Here is a 20865-nt window from a genome sequence, read left to right on the forward strand (position 1 = left end):
TGATGGTCCCATAAGATGATTATATCATATTTTTACTGTACCTTTTCTATGTTTAGATACATAAATACTTACCACTGTGTTACAATTGCCTACAGTGTCTAGTACAGTCACATGCTGTGCATATTTGTAGCCTAGAAGCAATAGGCTCTACCATATAGCATAGGTGTGTAGTACCCTCTACCATCTAGGTTTGTGTAATACACTCTATGATGTCCACACAATGATGAAATCGCCTAACGACACATTTCTCAGAAAGTATTCCCATCATTAAATGATGCATGACTGTAGTTTGGTTACCTACAGAATATTGGAAACTAGTCCACCCTAAAGGATTCCCTATGGAATTACATTGTTAAAATTACATATTTTATAGTTGTTTGAGAAATTTTAGGTCCATGGCAGAGTTTGATACATCTGCATTAAATGTTTAAAGTAGAAACCGAATTTATTTTAATGGCCATATTTTTACATTAAGCCCTTGGTCTCCGTTGAGAAGCCTTATAAGAAACAGTCTTACAAAACTTACTGGCTCATCATTCATTAGCACCTCTGAAAAATTCTATATGAGAAACCACAAGAAATATTTCTACTGAAGAAGGAATTGCTGTGCTGCTCCTGATAAATCATTTTTTTAATTTTTACTATACAGACACTGTGACTTCAGAGCATGTTTCTTTCTTTATATATTTAGAAAATTCAAAACTCAATTTGTGTCCCACCTCTGGCATACATGTAGGACTATAGATCATGTCTTTTTTTTTTCCTGCCCTTGTTTTCTCTTTGTCTTGTTTCTTCACTCGTTATCTTATTTCACCATATTTATCTGAAAACAATCTAAAATCCCTGAAGGGGCCAGGCATTGTGGCTCACACCTGTAATCCTAGTGCTTTGGGAGACAGAGGCAGGAGGATAACTTGAGGCCAGGAGTTCAAGACCAGCTTAGGCAACATAGTGAGGCCTCATTTCTAAAAATGATTTTTTAAAAAAATTAGCCAGGCATAGTGGTGTGCTGCTGTAGTCCTACCTATTCAGGAGGCTGAGACTGGAAGATTGCTTGAGCCCAGGAGTTCGAGGCTGCGGTGAGCTATGATCGTGCCACTGTAATCCAACCTGGGCGACAGCACAAGACCCGAAGGAAGGAAGGAAGGAAAGAAAGAAAGAGAAGGAAAGAAAGAGAGAAAGAAGAAAGAAAGAAAAAGAAAGGAAGGAAGGAAGGAAAGGAAGGAAGGAAGGAAGGAAGGAAGGAAGGAAGGAAGGAAGGAAGGAAGAAAAAGAAAGAAAGAAAGAAAGAAAGAAAGAAAGAAAGAAAGAAAGAAAGAAAGAAAGAAAGAAAGAAGGGAAAGATCCCCGAAGGGTGGCCAGGAGTGCCAGCTCATGAGTGTGAGTCAGACTGACTGAGTTTAAATCTGGCTCCAGCTCTTATTCTCTCGGGCAAGTTAACATGTCAAGGCTCAGCTTCCCCTTGAAATTAGTACTATTTTTTTTTTTTTTTTTTTTTTTTTGAGACAGAGTTTCACTCTTGTTGCCCAGGCTGGAGCGTAAAGGCGTAATCTTGGCTTACCACAAACTGCGCCTCCTGGGTTCAAGCAATTCTCCTGCCTCAGCCTCCCAAGTAGCTGGGATTACAGACACGCACCACCATGCCCGGAAAATTTTGTACTTTTAGTAGAGATGGGGTTTCTCCATGTTGGTCAGGCTGGTCTCGAACTCCCAACCTCAGGTGATCCGCCCACCTCAGCCTCCCAAAGTGCTGGGATTACAAGAGTGAGCCACCACACCTGGCGAAGTAAGTACTATTAAATATATTATTCCTGCTTACTTCACAGGGAAGTAGGCAGAAGTAAAGGAGAAAATGTGTGGAAACACTGAACTCAGCACCTAGTACACTGTCCGTGTTCAGAAAGTGAGCATGGTGATGATGATGGCGTGATGATATGATAATGTTGATGGTCATCAGTGATGATGATGATGGAAGATAGAAAGAAACACCATAAACATTATAAGAAGCTAAGGAATGAAACACTACTACTGCCACCCCACTGGTGCTCATCCTGGCCTTCTTCACCTCAGCACACTCAGGTCCACAAAAATGTGTGCACAGACACAGGCCCATGTAAATGCAGTCCTACATCCTACTGCCGGGCACACAGGTTTACTGCAATGGTTGTTGGGGTGTGTTGTATGTGTGGATCTATGCACACCTCTGTAAGCTGGCATATGTCTGCATTTTCCCCTAATCATAAACAGTATGTACAGGCCACATGGTGCCCTTGTGCTCAGGTTTTTATACTGATTTAAAATCTGCTAACACTTAGATTTCCAAACAGCAAGCTCCTTCTATTTGGTGCTCACTGGAGGTTATTCAGAGAGAAGCCTCAAACCGAAGCTGCTTATAAACAACCTAAGGGACGCTTCAATTAGTCCTTTGCCTCCAGAGGGATTTTAGTGCTCGGATGGAAACAACTCCTGAACAAACCAAACAGTATGAATCTGCATCCTTAACTAAACACCCGCTCAGTGGGGATGGAGACTGATGCAGGGATAAGTGATTTATAATCATGAACATGAAGGCACATTGGGTTTACAAAAGCAAAGATGCACAGGTTTCCTCTCATGATTCCCCTTCCTACTTTGAACCCTCTGCTTCTCAGCAGGTCCAAGTTTTCTCCCTTTCAGCTCCCCACGGCTTTTCTTGCTTCCTTGGCTGGGACATTCAGAGGGCGCTGGTGTGAAAGAGGGGGCATGATCATTAAAACAAAGCTCCAAAGAGAACAGAGTTGTGTTTGTACAACGCTGCACATGCTAGTGTTGGAAGGCAAGCAGCAATTTTCTCTGAAAGCAGCCACGGGGCTCTCTGAAGGTCTTTTTCATGGTCTCCATGGCTACTGGCAGACTTTTTTTTCCTCCCTGTCAGAGTGCCAGCCACTCTGCCTCTTTTCATCACTCTTGACTGCAGCCCAAGGGAGGAAGAAAATCATTTCCTTGGGGTCCTGTTCTCTAGTTACCAGGTGGTGTGTTCTGACCTGCAGTGGTTGTCTCACTGCAGCACACTCTAATACAGGCAGCTCCAGGGACAGGAAGGGGAGACGGCTGGTTGCGGGACCATTTTTTCCCACCTGTCACTGCGCTGGCCAGCTCCAGGGCTGGGAGCATTCAGAGGGGCCAGCGAAACAGGAAAGCTCACAGGGATGAGTTGTCCCCAGGATGCTTCTAGCTGATCCTTCTCTGAGACCCACCATTCACCTAATGATAATCACCTGAGACCCAGAAAATAGAAGGTAGGAGCTATTAAAAAATTAATCATTTTATAGAGTTTTTTGTTTGTTTTTTGTTTGTTTTAAGACAGAGTCTCAAGCTCTGTTGCCCAGGCTAGAGTGCAGTGGCATAATCTCGGCTCACTGCAACCTCCACCTCCCAGATTGAAGCAATTCTCCGACCTCAGCCTCCCTAGTAGCTGGAATTACAGGTGCCCACCATCATGCCTGGCTAATTTTTCTATTTCTATTACAGACGGGGTTTCACCATGTTAGCCAGGCTGGTCTCAAACTCTTGACCTCAGGTGATCTGCCCGCCTTGGTCTCCCAAAGTGCTGGGATTACAGGCAGGCGTGAGCCAGCGCACCTGGCCATATAAAACTTTATTATGGCATGTAAGGGCTATTCCAAGTTCTTTGTGTGCATGGAGTCAAAGTCATGACAGATCTTGAGGAAGTAGGTATTATTCTCTGCATTTTATGGATAAGAAAATGTAGGCACTGGGAGCTTGCCCAAGGTCACTGGCTGGTTGGTATGGAGCAGGGATTCTAACAGTGGCAGTCTGGCCCCAGCATCAGTGCTCTTATGACTCAACACACCACCTGTCTGGGACTGCTCTTGCTGGGGTCCAAGCCTGCTGTCCTGGCACCTGAGATGAGATAGGTCTTACATCACTGCCTCAGAGATCCGAGGACAGGAGGGAGTCTGAACTTGGCTGATGGGGGTGTGGAAGGACTCCTGGGCCACAGTAACACAAAATGAGAGCTCGGGGGAAGCACAACAGAGGGCTGCAAATCATCTAGGAATTGAGATAGATGCTGGACAAGTATCTCGCAGGTGACCTCCGTACCACAGAACAGCAAGGAAGTCCCAGGCTGGCAATGAGACACCTGGTTTCTGGTTCAGGCTGTATCACTGAGCCACTGTATGGTGGTCTTGGCAAGCCAGGAAGGGCCTCAGGTTCTTTGTTCTCACAACATGTGAGAGAGAGCCAGAGCCAGAGTGAGGGCAAGAATGCAGGAGAGGGCCTTGATCTTTCTATTTGTGTCCAGCTTTGATGATCAATGGATCTCAGAGACTTCACAGTCAAATGGAGTTGGGCCACATAGATCATCACATGTCAGTCACAGCCATGACAGAGAAGACATGGGAATTAAAGGGTGGCAACTGGAGAAAGTCTAGGGAAAGACTATTTAAACTTGGCCAACAAGGCTGGATAGGGTGATTCACGCCTGTAATCCCAGCACTTCGGGCGGCTGAGGATCATTTGAGTTAAGGAGTTCAAGACCAGCCTGGGCAACATAGTGAAACCCCATCTCTACTAAAAACACTAAAAAATTAGTTGGGCATGATGGTGCACACCTGTAGTGCAAACTACTCTGAAGGCTGAGGCAGGAGGATGAATCGCTTCAGCCCAGGAAGTCCAGGTTGCAGTGAACTGTGAGGGTGCCACTGCACTCCAGCCTGGGTGACAGAGTGAGACCTCGTCTCAAAAAAAAAAAATTGACCAAAAATTGACCAACAAGAGATGATGGTTGATGTTCTAACCCCCTACCCCACCCCCACTTTCCCCAAAAGAGCAGGAAAATGTTATCACTTTCTAGACCTAAAGGGGCAAGGAAGGGGCTGTTACTGGAAACTTCTGAGAGCTGCAGTGGTAGCTTAGCTGTAGGAGAGGGGCCACCTGGCAAGAACTGAGGCCTTTGGTAGAGAAATACAATTATTGCCAGAAAGGGAGCTGGCTTCTCTCCCTCCTCCTGCCAGTTCCCCCATCAGCAAAACCCAATAGGAAGCCAAGGGCAAGGGAGCCTGGTTGATGCCATCTCTAGAGGTTAGCCTCAGAGCAGGGCAGTATAGAGAAGAGAATGGCTTTGAAAGCCAAATAGAGAACTATCTAGGCACACGGTTCATCCCACAACCTTGGGAGGCCACCCAGGATGTGACAAGAGGACCTGCTCTCCCTACCCCCATTCTAATCTGGTTAGAGCCCCAGAAGATCCTGTCTGGCTACAGATAATCTCTGTCTGCTCAGGAGTAACCGAGGATAACCACACTGGACCACAGCTGACCTCCTGCCTTGCCCTCCCCTCCTCCCCCAGTCCCTCAGACCAAATGGGCCCTAGAGAGTAAACAATGGCCAATAATGAGCCAGAGAAGACAGAAAGGAAAGAGAGAAAGGAGAAGCACAGTCACCAGTTAAGCCCTGCCCCCACTCACAAAGCAGCCACAGGGAAATATATCCAGTGGTGAAATAATTGCAAAGATAAAAATTGTATGACCCAAAATGCAATTATTTTTATATGTCTTCCTACCAAAGGCTACATCTAGAATTCAGAGAGCATAAAAGAGATGTACTGTATGCAGTCATAGCCATTGTCCCTTTAGTGTATGTGACCCAGGGTCTTTCTGCCTGTTGGATCACTCAATCCTTTACACCACTGCGTTGCTACCCCTCTGATATACATGAAGATACAGAAACTCAGATCGTGCAGTAGTGAGGTCAGAATTAAACCTCAGCATTATCCTGCCTCCCCAAAAGACTATGATAAAACAAGATTGAAACCACAGGCTTCCTGGTTATTTCACCTCCACCACAAATAACCAGAAGTCCATCTCTATTTAAGCTCTCTGTGTATTACATTTACTGCTAAGGCAATATGATTAGTGGATCTTTCTTTTCTTCTATTGTAAGTAACAATTTAATACTTAGGGCTTTAGATGTCTTCCAATCTGAGAGAGGATAAAGATTTGATTGGAGAAGAGACTAAACAATTTCATTTTACAAATAATTCTTCCAAAGGCAATTTCTGAATTTCCTCCATTGACTGCCCATACACTATTCTTTATCATCTTGATGAGTATCCATTGATTAATTCATTCAGCACCTTTCTCAATTGTTTCCAAGCCTGGCTGTTTACCATAATTTCCTGAATAGCTTTTTTTAAACAGTAGAAGCTGGGCTTCTCCAGACCTACTGAGTTAGAAACCCTGAGTACAGAGTCCAGGTATTTGTGGTTTAAAAAAAAAAAAAAAATCTCTCCAGGCAATTCTGAGATGGAGCCAGGGTGCAAACCTCTGGGGTTAAGTGCTCTAGAAATAACAGCATGTTCCAGGCATGCTCTATATGTTGTATGCATATTAACTCACTTAATCCTCACACTGAGCTGTGTGATAGGTAGTTTTTATCACTCCTATCTCGCAGATGAGGAAGTTTAGGCAGGAAGAAGGTAAGTAACTTGCCTGAGGTCGCAGAGCTCATCAGTGGCAGGGCTGGGATGTAAACCCAAGCCATCTGGCTGCAGAGCCCGGGCCCCTCTCCACTATGCTCGGCTGCCCCCCTCTCACAGATGGAGCGTTGACTTCAGTCAACTGAGCAGGAGATCCAAGTCAGGTAAGAGCCTGAATCTGAGAATCACTGATAGCTGTTTTACACTGATTACTGTCATCTTGTGCTTAGGCATGTGTGCATTTTACAAAGAATGAGCAAACTTGCAAATACTGACAACCTCCTGGGATAATCTATGCATTAAAAAGGCATGACATACGCAGCTAGGAGTGAAGCAGGTCGAAAGCACTCTGTAAGTTTCTATAAAGTGAATAAAGAATAAGTGGCCAGGCACGGTGGCTCACACTTGTAATCCCAGCACTTTGGGAGGCTTAGGCGGGCGGATCACGAGGTCAGGAGATCCAGACCATCCTGGCTAACACGGTGAAACCCCGTCTCTATTAAAAAATAGAAAAAATTAGCCGGGCATGGTGCGGGGCGCCTGCAGTCCCAGCTACTCAGGAGGCTGAGTCAGGAGGATGGTGTTAATCCGGGAGGCGGAGCTTGCAGTGAGCCAAGTTCATGCCACTGCACTCGAGCCTGGGCAACAGAGCAAGACTCCATCTCAAAGAAAAAAATAATAATAATAATTGCTACATGATTTTGGATCTTAAAGGGCATGGCTAGGAGACAGAGGCCTGGTGAACACAATGAGCCTAAAGTTTCTCCATCCCCTTGTGCCCCTCGGGAGTGCTGAGATGGAGAGAGGGTGGGAGAGGCAGACAGTAGCCCTCCACACAGGTGTCTTCTAACCTATCACACTCTTGCTTCTTTTCTGTGGATCTTTTTCCCAGAGAAACGGAAAGGGCCCTCATCTTCATTTGGAGTCTTTCAACTGACGGTTTTTCTAAGGTCATGTTTTTATACTGATTCCAAGAGCACCGTGACTGCCTGTTATTTTGAGCCATTTCTCCTATTTTTTCCTTACAGGCTCCTCACAGTCCTGTTGCAACAGTCGAACATCAGCGAGATTAATCACCAGGACAATGAGGTGAGCCACACTCTCAAGCAACAAGTGGTCATTCTGCATGTGAGGGTGAAAGGAAGGGCGTTTCTGAACCATTGTGCTTCCTCTTAAAAGCTACGGGGAGACATGAAGCATGGTTTTGTGTTCTTACCCTGAAAGGGAGACCTGTTTTCACTATTAATCCTCAGCAGAAACTTATCCCCACCATGGGTGTGTGTAGCTTCTGATAGGGAAGGACTTTATTGCATTAAGTACTTCAGCATTTACCATACGACTGAAATTTTGTAACTTCCCTCTGGACATTGAGAAATAAATATTGCTCTCTCCTGTCTTCTCAAGTCCCAGAAACTTAGTAGCAAGTGGTGGCTCAAGACGTGCTCTCTCTCTTTTTTTTTTTTTTAAGATGGAGTTTCGGTCTTGTTGCCCAGGCTGGAGTGCAGTGGCACCGTCTTGGCTCACCGCAACCCCAGCCTCCCAGATTCAAGTGATTCTCCTGCCTCAACCTCCCCAGTAGCTGGGATTACAAGCAGGCGCCACCACACCCGGCTAATTTTGTACTTTTAGTAGAGATGGGGTTTCTCCATGTTGGTCAAGCTGGTCTCGAACTCCTGACCTCAGGTGATCCGCCTGCCTCGGCCTCCCAAAGTGCTGGGATTACAGGCATGAGCCACTGCACTCAGCCTAAGACATGCTCTCTCGTGTAAGATGGCAGAGAGGTGGGTGTAGTGGCATGTGCCAGTGGTCACAGCTACTCAGGAGGCTGAGGTGGGAGGATCACTTGAGCCCAGAAGTTTGAGAGTACAGCCTGGCAACAAAGTGAGACCCCCCTCTCTGAAGAAAAAAAAGAAAGAAAAAGGAAAACAATGACAAGACTGGACACTGGCTCGTGCCTGTAATCCCAGTGCTCTGGGAGGCCAAGGTGGGAGGCTCACTTGAACCCAGGAGTTTGAGACCAGCCTGGGCAGCACAGCAAGACTCCATTTCTACAAAAAGTTTAAAAAGTAGCTGGGTGTGGTGGCACATGCCTATAGTCCCAGCTACTCTGGAGGCTGAGGCAGGAGGATCACTTGAGCCCAGAAGTTCAAGGTTACAGTGAGATATGATCACATCACTGCACCCTAGCCTGGGTGACAGAGTAACATCCTGTCCCCCTCCCCTCCAAAAAGAAAAGAAAAAGATGACAGAGAGATAATATTAATAATTCCAGGTTACCTGCTCCAGACATCACATTATTAATCCCAGTGATCGTAACTGCTGTTTAATTCATGTTGCAAGTAGAAGGCTTCCAAAAACGTCGTTCAACACTCTTCAACAAAGTTCTTGAGGGAAGGTGGCTCAGACACTAAGCAGAGCTGCCCAAGAGTAGCTTAGAGTCTTGTTAGATCTGCTTAACTCTTTTAAAATGCAGTACTAATTTTCCTTAGCCAGGCTGATTTCCTTAACGAGGTTCTTAAAATCAATTTAAATACCTGGTTTTCAATGGAATTTTAAAGTAAATATGTGCTTGGTTTGGTTGCATTTCACTAAGAAAGTCTGATAACATTAAAAATGTACATACACAAAGATGCCGATTACATTATTTTCAAGGAAGCTAGGTGACCATAGGCAAGGGGGCAGGGGGTAAGCCTCCTAATCACTTTCTTCTGGGGTAGATGCCCCCGCATCTGTCTTTTTTTTTTTTAAATAGACAGATTCTTACTCCGTCGCCCAGGCTGGAGTACAGTGGTGCAATCTCAGCTCACTACAGCCTCCGCCTCCCAGATTCAAGAAATTCTCCTACCTCAGCCTCCCAAGTAGCTGGGACTACAGGTGTGCACCACTATGCTGGGCTAATTTTTGTATTTTTAATAGAGACGGGGTTTCACCATGTTGAGCAGGTTGGTCTCAAACTTGTGAGTGAAGGGGTGGCCTGCCCCTCCATACCTGTGAACGTTTCTCGTCAGGTGGAACGAGAGACTTGAGAAAAGAAAGAGACACAGAGACAAAGTATAGAAGAAGAAAAGTGGGCCCACGGGACTGGCACTCAGCATAAGGAGGACGTGCGCCGGCTCCGGTCTCTGAGTTTCCTCAGTATTTATTGATCATTATCTCTACCATCTCAGAGAGGGGGATGTGGCAGGACAATAGGGTAATAGTGGGGAGAGAGTCAGCAGGAAAACATGTGAACAAATGTCTCTGTATCATAAACAAGGTTAAGAAAAAAGTGCTGTGCTTTTGATGTGCACATACATAAACATCTCAATGCCTTAAAGAGCAGTATTGCCGCCAGCGTGTCTCATCTCCAGCCCTAAGGCGGTTTTCTCCTATCTCAGTAGATGGAATATACAACTGGGTTTTACACTGAGACATTCCATTGCCCAGGGAGGAGCAGGAGACAGATGCCTTCCTCCTATCTCAACTGCAAAGAGGCCTTCCTGTTTTACTAATCCTCCTCACCACAGACCCTTTACATGTGTCGGGCTGGTGGACGGTCAGGTCTTTCTCTTGCCATGAGGCCATATTTCAGACTATCACATGGGGAGAAACCTTGGACAATTCCTGGCTTTCCTAGGCAGAGGTCCCTGTGGCCTTCCACAGTGTTTTGTGTCCCTGGGTACTTGAGATTAGGGAGTGGTGATGACTTTTAACAAGCATACTGCCTTCAAGCATTTGTTTAACAAAGCACATCCTGCATAGCCCTAAATCCATTAAACCTTGAGTCGACACAGCACATGTTTCTGCGAGCACAGGGATGGGGGTAGGGTTACAGATTAACAGCATCTCAAGGCAGAAGAATTTTTCTTAGTACAGAACAAAATGGAGTCTCTTATGTTTACTTCTTTCTACATAGACACAGTAACAGTCTGATTTCTCTTTCTTTTCCCCACAGTGAGTTCAGGTGATCTGCCACCCTGGCCTCCCAAAGTGCTGAGATTACAGGTGTGAACCACTGCGCCCGGTCCACCCATCTGTCTTGAGCCTTCTGATTAAAGGCCTCCCTCTGACTGGCATTAATGACCACATCAGAAAGCCCCCGCTGCTTTCACGCCCCATATCTTCAGTGGTTTAAAGCAAAACCTCAGAGGAAAGAGGGTTGCACTGTTAGAAACTTCTGCTTTAAAGATGAGAACCAGAGATGAGGTAGCACACTCTGGTCCCTCTGCCCATGGTGTGGAAGCAGGGAGCTGGAGTGGCGGAGTCCATGTCAGCAGATTGTGAACCTCTAGATTTCAGGGCAAGTTGCCAACTACTTCCTCCACCTCCAACCTCTGGGGTAATCCCTAAACTGGGTCTTATTTAGAAAGATGACAAATTTGCTCATTTATACCCTAAAGCTAAATTCCACTTATAGACCTACAACTCCAGCACCCCTCAGTAGAACTAGCAACCCCCCAGCAAAGACATAGTTCCCTATTTTTCTCCACCCCAGGAGGCACCTGGCGGTGCAGACAATGAAAGCAGACATGGATCTTTCTAAGAGTGGTAATTGTAACACCTTACATAGAATATGTGGTAAATATTGGAAAAGTCCCTGGTTCCTCCTCATGCAAAGGGACTTCTGCAAAAAGATTCCTCCTGCTATTACACCAGCATATGGACCCATTGGGTTTTAAGCCCAGAAAGCAGACCCAGCAGAGCAAGGGCCTCAACAAGGCACTTCCTACCCATGGTCACAGCTTCCTCTTTGGTCCATTCACAGCCTGCTGTCTGGAATCCATCTGAAACCAACTGCTAATGCTTGCCTGTGTTTTTCATACACATGGACTCCGCCACTCCGGCTGCCTGCTTCCACACCATGGGCAGAGTGACCAGAGTGTGCTACCTCATCTCTGGTTCTCATTTTTAAAGCAGAAGTTTCTAACAGTGCAACCCTCTTTCCCCTGAGGTTTTGCTTTAAATCACTGAAGATTTAAAACAAAACATAGGGATATATATGTGTATGTATATATTATGTATCCATATATGTATGTGTATGTGTATATATATGTATCTGTATATAGATATATACATGGTTTTGGTTTTTTTTTTTTTTTTGAGGCAGGGTCTCATTCTGTGGCCCAGGCTAGAGTGCAGTCAGTGCACTGTAACCTCCGCATCCTGGGCTCAGGTGATCCTCTCACCTAGCCTCACCTAGCCTCCTGAGTAGCTAGGACTACAGGCAGACACCACCATGCCAGGCTAATTTTTCCATTTTTAGTAGAGATGGCACTCATATAACTCTGAGGCACTCATAATTTTGTTTTTGACTGAGCTCCTGTACTAGGTCAACAGACCAGGCCAAATATCAAAATGGAGTCCCTCATACTTAAATTCCAAGTTACCAAACTGAAACCGAGTTGTTATCTGACCTTCTGAGAAATCAGGAGAGAGATAACACCCAAATTTCCCAAACAGGCTAGTTTTACTTAGCATAATAATGAAATTTCCTCTGCTTTTAATCCTGACAACAAAAAGTAACCTAAAGTAACCTGATGTTAAGCAATCAGTTTTTTCTCTGTTGTTCTGTTTCCCTGTTCTCATCTTTCATCTTTCAAGGAAAGTAACTTTGAAATAACCAATCTGCTTTTTGTTCTTTGCTTCTGCTTTTTTCAGTCCTTCTCTGTCTACAAAACCAACCTCCTCTGCTGGGCTCGTTGGAAAACTTTTTTTTTTTTTTTTTTAAGACAGTCTCACTCTGTCACTCAGACTGGAGTGCAGTGACACGATCACAGCCCACTGCAGCCTACTGCCTCAGCTTCCAGAGTAGATGGGACCACAGAAACCCTGCACCACAGGCATGCACAACCATACCCAGCTCATTTTTTGTTTTTGGTAGAGACAGGGGTCTTCCTATGTTGCCCAGACTGGTCTAGAACTCCTGGATTCAAGTGATCCTCCCGCCTCAGCCTCCCAAAGTGCTGGGATTATAGGTGTGCACCACCATGCCTGGCCAGAACATTTTGGAATGAAGCCCAGTTCTAGAATTGCAAATGAAGCCAATTAAGATCTTTGAGGCTCGGCTCCACGGCTCACGCCTGTAATCCCAGCACTTTGGGAGGCTGAGGTGGGTGAATCACTTGAGGCCAGGAGTTCAAGACCAGCCTGGCCAACATGGCCAAACCCCATCTCTACTAAAAATATGAAAATTAGCCGGGTGTAGTGGCTCATGCCTGTAGCCCCAGCTACTCCAGAGGCTGAGGCAGGCGGTGGAATTGCTTGAACTTGGGAGATGGAGGTTGCAGTGATCTGAGATGGCGTGACTGCACTCCAGCCTAGGCAACAGAGCAAGACTCTGTCTCAAAAAAAAAAAAAAAACTTTAAAACTAAATCTTCTGCTGTAATTCAGTTTTTGCCAATTATTTATTTTATTTAGTTATTGGTCATTGCTAGTGAGAGCCAATCACGATAAATTTATAACAGCAAAAGCTCTTGCCATTGAGAAATAAATACAATTCTGAAATGGAAAGAACACAGCCCAGGCTTTCTTTTTCATTCATTACTTTGGTGGAGTTCCTGTATTTGGCTGCTCAATGTTTTGAACAAGTAGTCTTCTCTTGTCTTTTTTCAACAAGCTCCAAGCATGATGTAGCCTCCATTGTATGAGGGGTAGCGGGGAGTAACAGTTAAATTCATTTTTTAAAAAAAGGTACCACTCTATGTGTTCTGCAACTTTTTTTTTTTTTTTTTTTTTTTTTTTTTTGAGACAGAGCCTTACTCTGTTGCCCAGGCTGGAGTGCAGTGGTGCGATCTTGGCTCACTGCAAGCTCTACCTCCTGGGTTCTGCCTCAGCCTCTGAAGTAGCTGGGACTACAGGCACCCGTCACCACGCCCAGCTAATTTTTTTTGTATTTTTAGTAGAGACGGGGTTTCACTGTGTTAGCCAGGGTGGTCTCAATCTCCTGACCTTGTGACCCACCTGCCTCAGCCTCCCAAAGTGCTGGGATTACAGGTGTGAGCCACCACACCCGGCCTAACTTAGTTTTTTCAACTCAAACATTTGTCTTAGAATTTTTGATACATATAGATCTGGCTCATTCCTTTTTTGTTGTTGTTTTTTTGTTTTTTTCAAGACGGAGTCTTGCCCTGTCCAGGCCGGAGTACAATGGTGCGATCTCAGCTCACTGCAACCTCCACCTCCCGGGTTCACACGATTCTCCTGCCTCAGCCTCCCGAGTAGCTGGGATTACAGGCACCCACCACCACGCCCAGCTAATTTTTGTATATTAGTAGAGACAGGGTTTCACCATGTTGGCCAGGCTGGTCTCGAACTCCTGACCTCATGATCCACCTGCCTCGGCCTCCCAAAGTGCTGGGATTACAGGCGTGAGCCACGGCACCCAGCCTGTGGCTCATTCCTTTTAATGGCTTCATCGTGTTACATAATATCAAAATACCTCCATGTATTTTGCCATTCCCCTATGAATGGATATTTAGGTTGTCTCAATTTTTCACCATCATAAACACCAGTCTAAAGAGTGTTTCTTGTACAAGCCTCTTTGCATACTCTGTGCAAGCATTTCTCTTAAAAGAATAATTGCTGGGTAGTAGAGAGTGTATGTTTTTATTTTTAATACACACTGCCTAATTATTCCCCCAAAATAGCTGCGTGTCGTTGTTGTTGTTGTTGTTGTTTTTAGTGGAAGTACTGGTTTTTTCCCAGTTGTTGCTGGATTTTCTTGTTATTTGCATTTTCCCTGATTAATGAGATGAACATCATTTCATAGACATAATGGTCTTTATTATATCTTCTTTTGTCACTTGCCTGTTTACATTCTTTGTCCATTGATCCATTGGGTTGTCATTTTCTTATTGATTTATAGGAGTTTAGTTTATATGCTGAATATTAATGCTTTGCTGTTGGGTTGTAAATACTTTTTCGTAGGCTGTTGGCTATTTTGAAATAGTTCATAGTACCTTTTCTTATTCAGAAATGTAAAAATCTGATATAATTAAAATGATCATTCTTGTCTGTTTCTGCTTTTCCTTTTGATGTCTTTTTAAAGAAGGCCTTCTCTACCCCAAGAACTGGATTATGTTATGTTAAATTATGTTTTTGTTTGTTACCAGATTTTTTTTAATATATGGTTTCATTTTTGAACTCTTTGTTCTGTTCCAATGATCTGTTTGTTTTTCCTGTTTCATTAACCACACTGCTTAATTATAAACTGACTTATTTAGAAGCTATCCACACTGTGGTTAACACTGAAAAAAGCAAGATAGGTCAGATTGTCCTTTGTGCTTTTGTTCTTCAAAACAGGACCTCAGAAGAATCATTGACATAGAGTGAGGCTTGTCTATTGCAGCTACCGGGAGTTAAATGGAAACTAACCTCTCCTGCTCTCATTTTAGCCTTGACAGGAAGAGTGTTCTATCAAGAGGGGCTCTGAGCTGTTGGCATCTGGGTTAGAACTTTGAATACATTTAACCAGAGAAGCACTGTTATGCACGGCATTTAGGATATATATATTGTTTAGGATATATTAAATGCACATTCTTATTTAAGCAGACTTTTGTGAGCAGTCTGACAAACAAAACTTCAATTGTAGAACCACTCTGAGAAAATAAATTTAAGTTGCAAAAACAGATGTGACCTTTTGGACATAATTCTTAGCATCACTTCTACTTACCACATTCCTGAGATAGAACCAAAAGCAGAAGAAACAGTCCCTGACTTGAAATTTTTAACTTTACAGTTAGCAAAAGGTAAAATAACAAACAAAAGTTTTTAATGAATCAGAAGTTTTAGCCTAAGACCGAACATCTAAAAAAAAAAAATGGAGTAGGGTCACCACTACTTAGGAGCCCCCACCTCCCTCTCCCACTCTCCTCCAACCCTATAAACTTCTAGAGGCAGACCATGCCTTTTTTATCTTTGTATCCCTAGTTTCTAGTTCAGTAGCTTGCACAAAAGCTTTAGCGAGGCACAAAAATTTTATATATATATATATATATATATACACATATATACATATATGTGTATATACACACATATATATACACACACATATATATATATAGATTTTTTTTTCCCGAGATGTGGTCTCACTGTGTCACCCAGGCTAGAATGCAGTGGCACAATTTTGGCTCACTGCAACCTCCGCCTCTTGGGTTCAAGTGATTCTCCTGCCTCAGCCTCTTAAGTAGCTGGGATTACAGGTGCCTGCCACCATGCCCGGTTAATTTTTGTATTTTTTGTGGAGACGGGGTTTCACCAGGTTGGCCAGGCTGGTCTCGAACTCCTGTCCTCAAGTGATCCACCCGCCTTGGCCTCCCAAAGTGCTGGGATTATAGGCGTGAGCCGCCACGCCCAGCCTAGATATATATTATATCTAGATATGTTATATCTAGGGAGAAAGAAAGAATTAAATTCAAGAAAAAGTCATGTTATTTTATTTTATGGCCCTTTCTTCTTTTGTTTTGTTGACTCAGCTATCCAATTTATTTCCCAGACTTGACTCCAGGTGACTGTTATTTCCAAAACCTACTCTCAAAAAAATAAGACTTTCATGGTATTAGAGGTGTTTATGAGATATAAATAAGTAAATAAAATGTTATACCAATTTGAATTTTTTAAAAATGTCCTGTAGACTTTAGAGCAGGAGTCCTTACCCATATTTATGACATGGACACATCTTCATGTGTTTGTGAAACCTATGGATAACTTCTCAGAAACATACCTGAAATTAGGCTGGGTGCAGTGACTCACACCTGTAATCCCAGCCCTTTGGGAGCCTTTGGGAGGCCGAGGCAGGAGGACTGCTTGAGCTCAGGAGTTCAGGATCAGCCTGGGCAACATGGCTAAACCTCATCTCTATTTAAACTTCTTTTTAAAAGGAAAAAAATATCAAAAAGGAAAAATATCTGAAATTACAGAAAATAAAACATATAAGATTGCGAAAGAAATCAAAATATTAAAATACAGCTATCAAAACATTCTTTTATTTATTTATTTATTGAGACGGAGTCTCGCTTTGTCGCCAAGGCTGGAGTGCAGTGGTGCGATCTCAGCTCGCTGCAACCTCCACCTCCAGGGTTCAAGTGATTCTCCTGCCTCAGCCTACCGAGTAGCTGGGATTACAGGCACCCACCGCCACACCTGGCTAATTTTTGTATTTAGTAGAGGCGGGATTTCACCATGTTGGCCAGGCTGGTCTCGAACTCCTAACCTCAAATGATTCATCCACCTTGGCCTCCTAAAGGGCTGGGATTACAGGTGTGAGGCACCACGCCCAGCCTATTTATTTATTTATTGAGACGGGGTCTCACTCTGTGAGGCCGGAGTACAGTGGTGCAATCTCAGTTCACTGCAATCTCTGCCTCCCAGGCTCAAGTGACTCTCCCACCTCAGCCTCCCAAGTAGCTGGGACTACAGGCGCATACCACCATACCCAACTAATTTTTTTTTTTTTTTCTGTAGAGGCAGAGTTTCACCATGTTGCCCAGGCTAGAAAACATTTTAAAGACCAAATTTATGATAATAACATATAAGGTTGTTTATTAATGCATTAAATAAGATTTGATGGTAGGACCACAAACTACTACAATTGTTGAAGTAGTGAGACATGTAGTGATCTGCAATCACTAATGTAATAGCACTGTACCTATAATTTATAGAGGTGGCAAAGTCACAGGTACTGTTTATACTACCATGGGTTGTTGCCTATATTCATAATTGAAAAAGATGTTAAATTTCAATTAGAAGTTAGTGAAAATAGGCCGGGCGCAGTGGCTCACACCTGTAATCCTAGCACTTTGGGAGGCCAAGGCAGGCGGATCATGAGGTCTAGGAGTTCAAGACCAGCCTGGCCAATATGGTGATGCCCACCTCTACTAAAAATACAAAAATTAAATGGGTGTGGTGGCTCGCACCTGTAGTCCCAGCTACTAGAGAGGCTGAGGCAGGAGAATCTCTTGAACCCAGCAGGTGGAGGTTGCAGTAAGCCGAGATGGTGCCACTGCACTCCAGCCTGGGTGACAGAATGAGACTCCGTCTCAAAAAAAAAAAAAAAGAAGTTAGTGAAAATAAAGATGTAATTATTTCTCTGGTGAAACTCACACATCCTTATTTCTATCCATGGATAGAGCTCTTGCTCTAGTGGCAATTTCAAAAAAAAAACCTCCCAAAAGTATTTTGAGCAATGAGTAGAGTAATTGTATAGCCTCCCAAGGTGATCTCCTTGGAACAGGAAGATTGTTTTATTTTAATTATTCAACAAATATTTGTTCAGTACCTGCCATGTCTCATGTGGGCTTCATCCCTGCTATGATGGAGTTCACAGTTTAGTGCAGAAGAATGTAGATGTTCTTTTTTCGTTGAAAAATAAATCTATCAACTTAGGCTTCTATTCTGAAGGCTTTGTTTTATAAGTTTGTTCTTGTTAGAATTGGCTCCTAGACTTCCATGGCCTAAGTTCGTTTTATTGTTTTTCTTGTCTGATTTAAATTATGAAAACTCCCATTCTAAAGTCTTTTTTAAAAAATGTCAGACATATTATTCTTATAATTATTACAGGGAGAAAGTGAGAGTTTTTAAAGAGTGTCGTTATTAGCAGCCCTTCCTAGTGCCCTAAAATCCAATCTCAGAGTATTCTTGGCCTTCAGTTACAGTCTTTGGCTATCATGATGCTCACCATCTATCTACCCAGTTTAGGAAATTCCAAAACAAAGACAATGAATTAATTTACTAAGCTTTCTGATGTGTAAGATTGTTTTTCAAATAAAAATGAAAGAAAATGGCTTTCATTACTGTACTTGTAACACCATCTAGTTTTTAAAACTAGATCTACTTTTAAAGTACATATTAATTCCAATTTTTTATCTAAGGGAGACCCTCTATCACTTTTGTTGGGGGTGATCATATATGATTAGAGGATTAAGTATGTTAATTTTTAAATGTCAACCAGAGCCAAGCTGCTGGAAATTCTAGATCCTTCAAAGCATCTGGAATTGTTTACTGACCTCTCAGCCACCAGACACCTGCTATAATTCTTAACCCTCCCCCTCCACCACCCCTCCCCGAACCGCCAACCAAGACGGGGAACAAACCAAGCACCCAGCCACATCAACATTTCTCTCTGTGTGCCTTTCAGTGTTGGCTAGAGACACTCTAAAAGTACAGTTCTGAAACATGAAACCTGCTAAGCACTAAAGCAGATTTCTGGTTCAGAAAACACAAAAGTGGTTTTGAAAAAAAAAAAATGTTCTGAGAAGCTGATAGGACTTGTAAGCCTTTAACTGAAATTGTGGTGGCACAGGTTCAAGGCACAGAATTACTCATCAACACAAGACACTGTTCCAAAGCAACCCTACTATGCACCCAACAGTTAGAACATACATTTTGTCTTATCAGCAATCTAAAATCAGATCCCCAAGTCAACCAAAACTTAACATTTCCCCTCAAAACATTCTGGAGAGCTTATATTTTTAACTGAATATGTGTTCCTCCTCACTCTTTGAGCCAATCAATACTTTTTGATTTTCAGAAGAGTAGAATTCTCCTGTCACCAGGGCCATCTGGGTGTTTGTTGCAACATGCCTGATAGTGACTGCTAGATTGTCAGCTCCTAGATGCTTCAAAGGCTCAGTTTATCCCTCAGTGAAACTCCAGGAAGTAACTGGTTGGAAAGGTCTCCATAACTTGGACACAGATGGCTGTCTTATCCAGCAGACTCTGATTTTATATTCCCTATGAGTCCAAGTGATCTTTGATAAGCTGCAATTCACTAATTAATTCTTCCAGTAAGCATTTCTTGAACACTTACTGTGTGCTCAGTGCAGGGAGCATACCATGGTGAATATGCCACAGCATCTGCCTTTATGTGCGTCACAGCTTAATCGTGATTTCTGTCACTGCTTAGTACAGATACCAATTGCTAAGCCTGATGTTTGCCCCTTAACTGGTCACCAGAATTTTAACATAAGACAACTACAATTTCTGCGGGCCCAACAGAAGTTGAAGAAAGAAGAAGAAGAAAGGAGAAGGAAACAGTTGTAGGAAAATGTTCCTAAATAAAGTATGCAATACCAACCGCTGCCTTTGAGCTGCTTTTGAAAGTTTTGGTTTTCACATTATTAACTCTAAGAGGATTTATTCTTATTTCTCATCAGCCCAAATGAAAAAAAGAAAAAGAAAAAAAAGCGGCAGGAAATTTCCCTTTACTTGACTGACTGTTCACAACCCATTTATATTGCACAAGTATTTAGAAAAGTAATGAAGTAATTCGGTTCTTGATTTGGAGCCATTCAGAGGATCACCAGTTATTTTCAAGATGTTCTCAAGTTTTGTGGTGACGGTGAACTGGGTGGGAGAATATGTATTATGTATGTGTATATATCTTATAAAAATAAATGTTTGCCAACTGCACTTTCAGGAGGACCGTTGAGGCAATGCCAAATGAAACAAAAATATAGGGTACCAATCCTTACACTAGTAAGAACCATCATTTTAGAAAGTAAGACAACCTTGAATCCAGCTGCAATTACAAAGAAAGGAATTTTTTAGCATCTGAGCTCATTCCCAAAATGAAATTCTACCACCATGATGTGTGGAAAGAGCATTGTTTTCTCCAGAGTCAGAGAAACAAGTATTGAACCCTAGCTCTACTATGGACTCAGTCAATGGCCTTAGGAAAATTACTTAATCTGTATTTCAGTTTCCTTGCCTGTAAAATAGGCCTAAAACTACTAACCCCTTAGGATCATTGTAAAGTTTCTATGAGATAGCATATACAAAGCTCTTGGCACCAAGTAGGTGTATGAAAAATGATAGCACTCCTCCCACCCCACCCCTTCACCAAACTATGCAAGAGTTGGGTTTTGAGGGGGGTTTTCTTGCGGTTGTTTAAAGAGAATAACTCTTAAAGCCTGAAACTGTATTTAGGAGACAATAATTAACATTGCATTACCATAGTTTAATTCACAACCACATTTTCGCACTGAATTCCCACATCTCTAAATCATACTTCTGCATATACTCATTGCCATCTACCTCACGTTTGACAGTGCAGTGGTCTATGGCCAGAACCACCCTGAACGCACCTGACCTCAGAAGTTAAGCAGGGTTAGGCCTGGTTAGTAATTGGATGTGAGATAGTGCAGTAGTACAAAGGACAAGATTGTTTGGAGCACTCATCAAAAATCCTGACAAGTTTCAACTAATGAGTTGGTAACAATGATCATATCAGACAAGTTCATTGTCTATAAAGGAGAGGTCATGTTCTGCCTTTCTTCTGTGTATGATTTTAAAAAGCAAAGCCAAATTTTTACGAAGAAATTTGGCCGGGTGCAGTGGCTCACTCTTGTAATCCCAGCATTTGGGGAGGCTGAGGTGGGCTGCTAAGGGCAGGAGCTCGAGACCAGCC

The 20865-nt window shown here is 43.2% G+C and overlaps 1 protein-coding gene and 1 long non-coding RNA gene across 3 annotated transcripts in view; one reads left to right on the plus strand and one right to left on the minus strand.

Moving 5' to 3' along the window:
- LOC129528148 (uncharacterized) overlaps nucleotides 1-20865 on the minus strand; it is a 92167-nt gene that overhangs the window by 53136 nt on the left and 18166 nt on the right. The window lies entirely within an intron of this gene.
- ANKRD55 (ankyrin repeat domain 55) overlaps nucleotides 1-20865 on the plus strand; it is an 80228-nt gene that overhangs the window by 16942 nt on the left and 42421 nt on the right. Inside the window, exon 4 of the mRNA XM_019013644.4 lies at nucleotides 7510-7570. Coding sequence (XP_018869189.3) covers nucleotides 7510-7570 — 61 coding nt within the window. The remainder of the gene's footprint in view (nucleotides 1-7509; nucleotides 7571-20865) is intronic.

This window comes from Gorilla gorilla, chromosome 19 (assembly GCF_029281585.2).
Source record: "Gorilla gorilla gorilla isolate KB3781 chromosome 19, NHGRI_mGorGor1-v2.1_pri, whole genome shotgun sequence".
NCBI classification, from domain to species: Eukaryota; Metazoa; Chordata; class Mammalia; order Primates; family Hominidae; genus Gorilla; species Gorilla gorilla.